The 12,662-nt window shown below is 36.7% G+C and overlaps 1 protein-coding gene across 3 annotated transcripts in view; it reads right to left on the minus strand.

Moving 5' to 3' along the window:
- The window catches only part of WARS2 (tryptophanyl tRNA synthetase 2, mitochondrial), a 111,306-nt gene that overhangs the window by 39,985 nt on the left and 58,659 nt on the right, over positions 1-12,662 (minus strand). For 2 of the 3 annotated variants that reach the window (XM_011982187.1, XM_011982196.1), the window contains exon 2: positions 6,387-6,644. In XM_011982187.1, coding sequence (XP_011837577.1) covers positions 6,387-6,644 — 258 coding nt within the window. The remainder of the gene's footprint in view (positions 1-6,386; positions 6,645-12,662) is intronic. The other variant, XM_011982190.1, reaches the window with a different exon arrangement.

Raw genomic sequence — 12,662 nt, forward strand, 5'->3', positions numbered from 1 at the left:
GGCTAGTTTTTTGTATTTTTTAGTAGAGACGGGGTTTCACCTTGTTAGCCAGGATGGTCTTGATCTCCTGACCTCGTGATCCGCCCGTCTCGGCCTCCTAAAGTGCTGGGATTACAGGCTTGAGCCACCGAGCCCGGCCTCAAAGATCATTTTAAGTACATTTGCAATTTACTTAATCTCTTCATGCCTTAATTTATTCATTAGGTGAAAGATAACAGTAATATCTAATTCCTGTGACTGTTTTGATGATTAAGAGAGAAGTCATATACATGAAATGCCTTGGTAAACTAACACATTGTGGTTTTCTTTTTTGAGACAAGTTCTTGCTCTGTCGCCCAGGCTGGAGGGCAGTGGCGTGATCTCCGCTCACGTCCACCTCTGCCTCCTGGGTTCAGGCAATTCTCCTGCCTTAGCCTCCCTCCTGAGTAGCTGGGAGCACAGGCATGCGATGCCACACCTGGTTAATTTTTGTATTTTTTGTAGAGACAGGGTTTCGCCTTGTTACCCAGGCTGATCTGGAGCTCCTGACCTCAAGTGATCTACCTGCCTCAGCCTCCCAAAGTGCTGGTATTACAGGTGTGAGCCACCACGTCCTGCCAGCCTTACACATTTAAAAATAGTTTTCTGGCCAAGCACAGTGGCTCACACCTGTACTCCCAGCACTTTGGGAGGCTGTGATAAGAGGACTGCTTGAGGAGCCCAGGAGTTTGGGGCTGCAGTGAGCTATCACTCCACACTGCACTCCAACCTGGGTGACAGAGTGAGACCCTATCGTAAATAAATAGTCTCCTAATAAGCATGTTTTTTAAAAATAGATCTGAAAATATGATTATTTTCTTTTCAGCAGCCCCTCTATTGGAGACTACACAGATTGATCACCTCACACTTGTTAGAATGACTATTATTAAAAAGATAACAAGCCAGGTGTGGTGGCTCATGCCTGTAATCCCAGTGCTTTGGGCAGATCACTTGAGGTCAGGAGTTCGAGACCAGCCTGGCCAACATGGTGAAACCCTATCTCTAGTAAAAATACAAAAATTAGCCGAGCTTGGTGGCAGGTGCCTGTAATCCCAACTATTTGGGAGGCTGAGGCAGGAGAACTGCTTGAACCCAGGAGGCAGAGGTTGTAGTGAGCCGAGATCGTGCCACTGACAAAACGAGATTCCGTCTCAAAACAAACAAACAAACAAACAAAAAACAAGATAACAAGTATTGGCAAAGATGTGGCAAAAAGGGAACCCATGCACACTGTTGGTGAGAAAATTAGTACAGCCATTATGGAAAACAGTATGGTGGTTCCTCAAAAAAATTAAAAACAGAACTACCATATAAATCAGCAATCCCTCTAATGGGTATATATACAAAGGAAAGAAAATCAGTATGTCAAAGAGACATCTGTACTCTCATGTTTATTGCAGCACTAATCATAATAGCCAAAATATGGAATCAACCTAAGTGTCCATCAACAGATGAACCGAAAAAGAAAATGCAGTATATACACACAATGGAATACTATTCAGCCTTAAAAAAGGAAATCCTGTCAGTAATGACAACATGGATGAACCCAGAGGGCATTTTGTTAAGTGAAATAAGCCAGGCACAGAAAGACAAACACTGCATAAGCTCACTGATATGTGAAATCTAAAAAAGTCGAGCTCATAGAAGCAGAGTAGAATGGGGCAAGAGGAAATGGGAAGATGTTGGTCAAAGGACACAAAATTTCAGTTAGACAAGAGGAATAAGTTCAAGAGATCTCTGGTACAACATGGTGACCATAGTTAATAATAATGTATTGTATATCTGAAAATCACTTAAACATAGGTATGTGAGGTAATAGATATGTTATATAGCTTGATTTTGCCATTTTGCAATGTATACATCTTTCAAAGCATCATGTTGTACACCATAAATATATGCAATTTTTATTTGTCAATTTAAAATAAAGAAAAAAGAAAATATTCTTCCTAGCATTGCCTGTTAAAAAGAAGAAAATGAAAAAGAAAAAAAGACAGTTATTGATTATTGATTTTTGTATTACAAAACCTAAGTCATCGCCATGATGATTTTTCACCTACTAGAACTCTGTAAATAATGGGGTCATGTTGCTAAGATAATAACTGTTTCCAGAAGACTGGTTTATTCACTTATACTTCTACCTGAAAATGGTTCTAAGAAGCAAAAGCCAATACATGCCTTCATGGCTGTAAAGATAAGGCATGAGGAGGACCTTTCCATCAGCATCCATGAACAAACTGAGGCATTATGGCCACTCTAATGGAGCTGATGTCTAATGGTCATTTCTAGGTAATCCATGGGCAGTAGATAAGCACAGCTTCTACTCAAATTAATGAAAATGGTGATGAGCAATTATGTGGGACAGTAGTTTATAGTCACTAACCATCAGCTAACACAGATTAGTGTAAAGAGAAAGCAACTAAAAAACTAAGATTTTGAAGTTCAAAAGAACTAACTTTATAGAAAACAAAAGAAAACTTGATCAATACATCAAAGGTGAGAAAAAAAGTAGAAGCATAAAAAATCAAAGTTTTAATTATTTTTAAGCACAGGACTAACTTTACAGGAAATAAAGTGTGATGAACAAATCAAAAGGCATAAAGAAAAGAGACTTAAGATCCATAAACAAATGTAATATGTGAACCTTGGTAGATCTTCACTCAAACAAGCCTACTATAAAATACATTTTTGGGAGAGTCAGGGTAATTTGGGTTTTAGATGATAATATGGAATGATCATTGTTAGGTGACATACAGTATTATGGTAATGTAAGAAAATTTCCTGGATTTATAGTGGCACGCTAAAATATTTAGGAATTGGAATGCCATGATGTGCAGTATCTGCTTTGAAATACTTCAACAAAGAAAATAACATCGACTAGGCACAGTGGCTCATTCCTATAATCCCAACACTTTGGAAGGCCAAGTTGGGAGGATCACTTGAGCCCAGGAGTTTGATTCCAGCCTGGGCAACGTTGTGAGACCCATTTCTCGAAGGAAAAAAAAAAAAAAAAGCCAGGTATGATGGAATACACCTGAAGTCTCAGCTGTTACTCAGGAGGCTAATGTAGGAGGATGTTGAGCCCAGGAGTTTGAAGCTGCAGTGAGCTATGATCACACCACTGCACTCCAGGCTGGGCAACAGAGCAAGACCCTCTCTCTCTTTCAAAAAAGAAAAAAAAAAAAGAAAAGAAAGTAACATCAGTGAGATAAATAACAAAATGTTAACAAGAGATGGGGTACAGTATACTATTCTCTCTACTGTTATAAATTGTTAAAAACATTTTTAAATTAAATTACATTTTTTTAAAAAGGGGGAAAGAAAGCCTGATAAAATATCCCATCCATCCATCCATCCATCCATCCATCCATCCATCCATCCATCCATCCATACAGTTGTAATAAGGTTGGTTGCCTGAGTCAAAGAATGAAATGGCTAAGAACCAAGTTTATCTTAGGTTACAAAGACACCTGAGGAAATTTTTCATACTGCCTTTGTGAGACAAATTGTATAATGTAGGCAAGATGAGTGCCTCCCTTAAATTTTGCTGGCAAACTATGAAAATTCTCCACAATGGAGCTGAAGTGAGGGATGGCAAAGAGGCGAATTATTAAACAGCTTTACAACTGCATTAAAGCTATAAGGAGAAGACAGGCACACACCAGTCAACTCTGCCCCTTCCACTCTCAGACCTAGATCCAATGAGCTCATTAGGTTCCATTTTAAGAGAAGGTGAATTTTGTCCCTCCTTTATGGGGAAGTCTTTACAAAGTCTCCCATATAGTGGGTTACTTTTTCAATTGCTATTTTGAACAACAAAGTACCACATGGAAGAAAATATCTCAATTATTGCAAATTTTAGATGCTTATGAAGGTCACTGCTAAAATCCTTTACAAAGTAGAAAAAAATTATAATATGGTAATCATTCCTGAGAGATTGAGTTCAAAATGCAAGTATAGGATGTAGTTGTAAATAAGTCTTTAATATTAAAGACCATTTTAAAAAGCAATCTGGCAAGTGGTTACTTTGTGGAGATTAGACATTCATCCACAAGAAGTATGGAAATAGGTACTTGTGGCTGGGAATATAATTTTTAGAAATAGTATCTGATAAGGATCAAAAGCCAGCTTGTATTAAAAACAGCTTAGATGAAGTGAAGATGATGTGCTTTGCAAAATGCATTAGGTGACTCAAAAAGTGGCTCTAATGATGAACAGCTCTCCAACGCTGGCAATGGATGTGAAGCTTGAGGCACGTTCTTTTCAGAAAGAAGATGAGAGTGCTTTTGAGAGAGGATGACCAAGAAGGCGAGAGACCTTGGGATAGCTAGTTTGTAGAAGGAAAGACCTATACGGTAAGGACCTACAGAGTAAGATACAAATGGTACATAATAAATGTCTTTCCAAGTATTTGAAGAGCAGTTGTGTGGAAGCAGAGTTGATTTATTGTGTTTTTTACCGAGCAGAAATTAAATGAACGAATGGAAATTATATGGAGGTAGATATTCAGTCAATAACAGCAAGTATTTTATAGTAACTGGATTTGTCCAACACTGAATTTGAAAAGTCATGTGCAAGTAAAGCCTTCCTGACCAACTATAAGGAATGAAGTTGCAGTAAATTGCCTTTATGGTCCTTTTAATGATCAGATTCTATTATTTTATCAAATTATCTCCAAGCTGGCAACAAAGTTGATAACTGCATTTATTTTTTAAACATAGAGTTGGCCCTCTGAATTTGTGTGTTCTGCATCCATGGACTCAACCAAACAGCAGATTGAAAATACTAGGAAAAAACAACAAATAAAAAATAACACCACCACTATATATACACTATGGAATACTACACAATCATAACAAGGAATGAAATCATGTCTTTTGCAGCAACATGGAGGACAACATGAAATAGAGGCCATTACCCTAAGTGAAATCATTCAGAAACAGAAAAACAAATACTGCATGCTCTCACTTATAAGTGGGAACTAAACAATAGGTACACATGGACATACAGAGCGACTCCAAAAGTGGGGAAGAGGATGTTGGTTGAAAAATCACCTATTGAGTACAATGTTCACTATTCGGGTGACAGGGACACTAAAAGCTCAGACTTCACCACTACACAACATATTCATGTGACAAAACTGCACATACACCCTCCTAATCTCTAAAAATTTAAAAAATTTATATATATATGAAATTAATGTGTATTTAGGCATCAAAAAATAACAATACCACAATAGAAAAGTAATACAAATTAAAAAACAATACAGTATAACAACTATTTGCAGAGCATTTATATTGTATTAGGTTATTACAAGTAATGTAGAGATGGTTTAAAGTATACGAGAGAATATGTGTAGGTTATATGCAAATATGATTCCATTTTATATAAGGAACTTGAGCATCTGCAGATTTTGGTAGCTTTGGTGGTCCTGGAACCAACACTCTTTGGATGCCAAGGGATCACTATACTCTTTTCATTTATCACATATTTTTTAACAGTCTGCTCTGTAAGAATCGTTACATTACGTTTTATGTATAACAAAACATATATAAAAATAATGATAGAAATGTACAATCAAAGAAGGTTACATATATGCACGCATGTTAACATATACCATAGCATGTATAACATACCATTCCTTGGCTGGGCTTTGTCCTAAGGTTAAAGCAGATACATAATGAAGGCACGATCTAGTTAGAATTTTTATCTTTTTCTAGGGTGTATCTTGATTGCCTTGTCTCTAGACCAGACTATCTGCCTGTCCAAGAATAAACTGATTCATCCATAGTGAAGATATGAGTCAAATATTTTGGCTTTACTATGAAGCCTTTCTTGGCTTAGACACAAGACACTGAAACTTTGTCTTCCAATTTCCCAACTTGTGCTATCAAATCTTCTCAAAAACTATTACACAAAGAATGAACAGTGGGAATTATCCAACAGACCTTCCAAATACAACATCTAATAAAGCAACATTGGAATTACATAAAACTATTGGTCACTAATTTCTATCCCTGATCACAAGGAGATTAGTCAACAATACAAAGCAATCAGTTTGAAAGCAACCCAGCATAGCAAAACAACTCCAGGGCTAGAAGTACTCATGAAACACAACTATTTGGTATATGAAGCATCATAAACTTACCAAATACAGTAGAGGAAAAGCTGAAAAATACTCTTACAATATAATGATAGTTAATGATATAAACACAAGTAAAACATTAAGCTGAAAAAAAAATCACATTTGAAAAAGTCACCTTCAAACACTTTTTAAAAATCACAAGCAGGGGCTGTGTGAACCATTCAACATTTTTTCCTCAAATAATCTGCAAATAAAAGTTTTCTCAGTTCTAATCTGAGAAGCTGACCTGAGACTGTTGGAAAAGGATGCTTTTTTCCGGGTTTATGCCACAGGCAAGAAGAACAGCAGTCATGTCCAGGATGCTCTGCCGAAGGACAGCTGGGTCTTGGGGGACAGTAATGGAGTGTAGGTCAACAATGCTGTATAATACAGAGTCATATTCATCCTGTAACCTCACCCAGTTCTCAATGGCTCCCAGGTAATTGCCCAGGTGGAGGATTCCTGTAGGTTGAATGCCAGAAAATATTCGCTTCTTGCTGTCTTTCTGGAACAAAGGAAAACAAACATATTTGCTTTTGAGGCAGAATCCCATGAATCCTATGCCCATGTTATCATAGCTATGGGAGCTAGTTATATTTTTGTAAACTACAATCTGACAGTCATCATCATCCATCTATTTTGGGCCTACTCTGTAAATCACTATGCTAGGTGCTACTAGGGACAAAAAAAAAATAGATATTAAAAATGTTTTTGCACTCAAACATGTACAAATATAAAGACACATAAGAAAAGATCTGCAGCTGGGCGTGGTGGCTCATGCCTGTAATCCCAGCACTTTGGGAGGTCAAGGAGAGTGGATCACCTGAGGTCAGGAGTTTGGAACCAGCCTGGCCAACATGGTGAAACCCGGTCTCTACTAAAAATACAAAAATTACCTGAGCGTGGTGGTGCGCCTATAATCCCAGCTACTTGGGAGGCTGAGGTGGGAGAATTTTAAACCCGGGAGGTGGAGGCTGCAGTGAACCAAGATCATGCCATTGCACTTTAGCCTAGACAACAGAGCGAGACCCCGTCTCAAAAAAAAAACAAAAAACAAAAAACAAAGGGAAAGAAAGAAAAAAAAGGAAAAGATCTGCATCCCCAAGAGAATGTGATGTAATAGGAGATAGACGATATTGTTTATGAAAAGGCAAGTAAAGGTATAACATGGTAACATGATCATGACCAGTTTGGAATGGTACAGAATAGGGTTCAGAGAGGAATTCCCAAGAGGAAAAGGTAACTGAGGTTTGGTGGTCAATGAGGAGGCCTTCAGACATAGAATCAAATTTCACTGGAGATTAAAGGGGCCTCGAGAGTTTTTCATGTGATTTAATTTCTTTTGCAGCTAAGGAAATGAAGGCCTTAGCATTAGTGCTAAAGGCTACTGCTATTGCCTTAAGATTTTTGTTTATATTTTTGATATCATAATTTAGTGTATGAGATCTTGGGCTAGAAATTAGAAAATATATACCCTATTTCTAATATTACTTCTTAATAAGGTTATTTAAATTTTCTATGCCTTGGTTTCCTTTTACTTTTAATAAAATCATATTTGGGTTTTCAATTCTTCAAAAGGAAATTTTAATTCTATATAATTATTTAAATTATAAAAAACATTTGCACCCTGGTCATATTTTCCCTTTGGTTTGTACTTCCTAATGCTGAAGTTATAATAGGAAAATGAAAAGAAAAAAAACGCAATACAAACTAAAAAAAATTGCTATTTTTCCCCTGAATTATTTTGTAATACATTCCATCGTGAAAAACCAAAAATGAGTATGTATCAGTAATATGCTGTAACTAAAAGGCCCTGAGAAAATAAAATGCATCATTATCATTTTTAACCACCACGAAAACAAAACAACAAAAGCAGCAATAATTTACTGAACTACTATGTTGCAAGCATTTATGCCCAGTGCTTTACATATATTAATGCATTTAATCCTTATAATACCTAATATGGTAGGTATATTATTACCTCCAGTTTATAGATGAGAGACATGAGGCTCACAGATTTCATTAGCTTGCCCATGGTCACACAGCTAGTAAGTGGTGGAGTTGAAGTTTCAAGCCATATATCACTGACTTCAAAGCCCATGTACGTTCTCTCTACTAGCTACTATGCTTTGCTTAGCTACCATCTATTAAGACGTTATCATATTCATTGTATTAATTTTGCAATTTTTCAGTCAGTTTAAAAATCTGCAAAATAAAATTACAGGGACAAAAAAGACCATTATTATACAGGTATCTTAGTGAGCCAAGATTCTCTAGTGTATATAGCTAGGAGCAGAATTGCTGAGTCATAAGGTATGTATATGTATCTTCAACTGTAGTACTTCAATGCAGTGAACTATTCCTAAGTATGTAACATTATACACTTTCTACCAAGTTCCTGTTGTTCCATATCCTCATCAACACTTGGTATTAGCAATCTTTTTATTTTTAGCTAATCTGATGGAAATGAGGTAGAATCTCATTATGGTTTAATTCTCTTTGATTATTAAAGAAGTTGGGGACTCTTTTTATGATTACTAGCTATTTTTACCTCCTCTTCTATGAAAAGCCTATTTAAATTATTTTGCCTGTTTTTCTCAGATTGGATTGTCTTTTATTGATTTAAGAATCTGTACATATTCTAGATGCTAATATTCTTCAATTACATGTAGAGCAAATATTGTCTTATTGTATGGCTGTCTTCTCTTTATCTTATCTTTTGATAAAGACAAGTACTTAATTTTATGAATCAAATACATAACTTCTGATAACAGGTTATTGTATCATAGAAGAAATCTTTCAATACCCTACAGTTATGAAGGTGCACGTGTGTGTGTGTGTGTGTGTGTGTGGTGTGTGTGCATATACGGCTATATACATATAGCTAGACACACACACATGCATATATACAATGTGTGTGTGTGTGCGCCTTAAAGTTTTATCTTTACTCTTCACATTTAGGTCTGTATCCATCTGGAGTTTTTTGCATATGGTGTGAGGTAAGCATCTAATTTCTTCTTCTTTTCCTATATGAATATCTGATTATTCTAGCACCATTTATTGAAAAGACTGTCTCTTCCCACTGCTTTGAAATGCCATCGCCATCATAAATCAAGGATCCCTGTAAGAAGAATCTGGAAAGGGTCTGGTCTTTCAATTCTGACTCATTAGTCTATCTGTCTGTAACTGTGTCAGTATCACATTGCTTTTTAAAAATACATCTTGGGACCTACTAAAGCAAGGCTTTCCACTTTCTTTTTCTTCAAGAGTACTTTATTCATCCTTGGCCCTTTATATGTATCAATATATTTTAGAATCATCTTGTCAAGTCCCAAGAGGAAAAAAATAAAAAATCCTGTTCATTTTTTTCTTCTTCTTTTTAGATCAGATTAGAAGCTGCAAGTGTTGGTTGATGTTGCTGACTGGGATCACACTGCATCTAAAGATTGTTTCGGGGAGAACTGACATCTTTATAATATTAAGTCCTCCAATCCAGGAAGCCACAAGCCATGTGAAGTCTTTTTTATACCTAATGCTAGCTCCTGAGAGCTAATCTACTTTTGATATGTGAGTGCCAAGGCTACTTAAATTTGGCACTACCTTTTCCCCAAGTATTCCAAATCCTACAAGTACAGTCTATTTTCCTCTCAACTCCTAAGATGGCAGCCCTAAAACAGAATGCTACATCATAGTTCCATGGTCCAGAATTGTGCTTGATCCAAGAACTCAGGAGGAGACCCAAATGATTTCTGGCTTTGAGGATATGAAAAATATCCTTCAGGTAATTGAGAACAAACATAATCTTACACTCAAAATCACAAACACACACATAAAAGGCTTTCAAGTGATGAAATCCCTAGATCATAATCTAGAAACAGTATTTTAAAAATAATTCCTACTTGAGAATTGAGACAGAGAGAGAAGTTAGCATAGAATGAGTACCTATTATTGAGGCTTCCTCCAGGACCTAGGGACCTTAACCAGCTCTGGATTCCTGATATGGGAATAAGCAAAGGAATTTTCAGTGCAGTAAGAAATGATTAATGGGCTTTAGGGACTGATTGATGAAGGGAGAAAGCAAAGCAGAAAAACAAACTCTGAAGTTAATAAATGGAAAGGAAAAAAATACCATCCTGAAACACTTGACCTAGGAAGATAAGGGACTGTTTATGGTAATGTAAAGGATTATAAAGACTAAGAATTTTAAGCTGAAAAAAATAGGAATATTTTCACATATATTTCTCCATCTTCAAACTCAGAAATTATTCCCCAGGAGAAATGGAGAAAACAAATCTTTGAGAAAACTAGAAGAGAAAAGCACTAGAGAAGAGACTGTGGGAAAAAAGTATCGTGACCAGTGGGAATGGGCTAGAAATGATCTAATACATCTTTTTCATTCACTAGTTCCCTCTATACATTAGCGCAGAGGGAATGATATTATCAAGCAACGAGACTAACAAGAAGTGTTTTGTTCAATTTTCAAGGCACTATTAAAAAAATACAGCCTCTAAATGGGAACTGGATACCTGGTCTTAAAAATATACAGAGAGTGTCCTGCTCTTCTGCAGTGAGTTTATGTTCCCATCTGTTCCCTCTGCAAGAGTCAGCAGGCAGCCTGACGGCATGGCAGGGGAGACATGCCGGGTACCATGAAATCACGGGGTTGGAATGTGGAGTTTGGGTGGTGGGAGGATGGAGGTTCTGTGTTCAAAAGCACTAGAGTTAGAAAAGAATGAAAACGAAAGGAGCTTGGGCTTCCCATGGGTTTGGACAGGAGACAAACCTCAAAGAAAACAGCTTCTAGCCTAGCCCACAGGCATTCATTCAAGGGGAAGCCTGGAGCATCAACCTATGATTCCATCACAGTATGCAGAGGATTAAAAAAGAAGCACATTAGAAAGTAGGTCTTCATTTCATTTCAGGCATATTTCCTTGGTAAATGCCACTTCCAGCCTATACATTTATTGACTCATTTTTATAACAGAACCAGCAGTACCATATCCCTGAGGAGCTTCAGCTCTGGAATTTGATATATACCAGAAGAGACAGTGGGTATTCAAATCAAAGGTAGAGCATACCTATCATCATTTTGACAGACATAGCTGAAACTATTCCTGTTGTAAGGTACTGAGCACATCCAAAATGTGTAATTTCCTTAATTTTCTTACTGTACTCAAAAGCAATTTAAAAATCCCAAGTTATTAATTATGGCAAAAGAATTTTTGTGATTAGGAGAGCTTCTGTCTTTAATTTCAAGTGAATAAGATACATCTAAAGAAGGCTGCCTACTAGCTTTGAAACACTTTCAGCTTCAGTACAGTGGTGAGAAAGACTTCAGCTAAAGATTTCAAGACTCTTCTTAAAAAGTCCTGCTTGTATCCAGCTGTAACACCAATTGTTCATTGATCACATTTGTTTTAACTACGGTCAAAGGTAAACCACAAACTTTGCTCAACGGCCACACTATGTCTTATTGGTTACATAAATGGCATTTTATCACAGATTACAATAAAAAAGTATTCAATAACATTACCCAGCTAATTGGGATGAAAAGTCTATTTATTCTTCTATTGTCTATTTATTTCTATAAGTCTATTTATTCTTCTAATTGTATATAAATTTAAAAATACTGTTTAAAGCTCTCACTCCTTAGCTCTGTTAGTGCTTCTCAATTCTATCCTTTACATCGCCCTACTATTTCAATCCTAAGTTCCTGAAATTATCTTCAACATTTTCTTGAAAATGCCTCTACTGGCAATTAAGGATTGAAGAGCTGAAACAGAGAAGACCAGGCGTGACACTGGCTGGGAGGAGCGAGGTGCTCCTCTGAAGGTTTGGCAATGCCTCAGCATTGTTCTGCTATAGTCAGCTCTTTCCTCCAAAAAGCACTGGAGAGTCCTGGTCTGTCAAGAAATGCTCACTCAGCACCAAGAAAAATGGGTTCATTTCTGCTTAGAACTAAAACCAGATGCTCAGACCTGGGAATCAATAGAGTAAATATTAATTCAGTATAAGAGAAAGAAGGTCCTATATCACCTCCAAGTAAGAAAAAATACCTAGGCCAACAAGTAAAACTGAAGGAAAATTATTTTTTAAAAGAAAGAAAAAGGAGTGACTAATCAATTAGACTGTGAGCGCCTAAAGGGCATAAATGATAAGCACTTAATATGTATTGTCAGTTCAGTAAAACAGTTTAAAAGGAATCAACTTAATTCTTAAAAAATATTCCCCACAGGCTTATTTAAGCCATTTTCAAATTTCAAGAGTTACGCATCTATTTTCCTTACATGCACTGTACCTACCATCCTTCTATCATATAATGGAATGCTTTTGCAGATGTATTTTCCTTCTCGTGATGAAATTTAGCTATCAGAAACATGCCCTGGCCCTTTCATGTTCTTCATCTCATGTAGTGAAGGTAGGAATCATAGGCATCATTTTCTAGGGAAGGACATTGCAAAGTTAAATAACCTGCATAAAGTCACAGGCAGGTGAGTCAGATCTGGATCTGAGCTCTTGCCAC

Source organism: Mandrillus leucophaeus, unplaced genomic scaffold (assembly GCF_000951045.1).
Source record: "Mandrillus leucophaeus isolate KB7577 unplaced genomic scaffold, Mleu.le_1.0 Scaffold1054, whole genome shotgun sequence".
NCBI classification, from domain to species: domain Eukaryota; kingdom Metazoa; phylum Chordata; class Mammalia; order Primates; family Cercopithecidae; genus Mandrillus; species Mandrillus leucophaeus.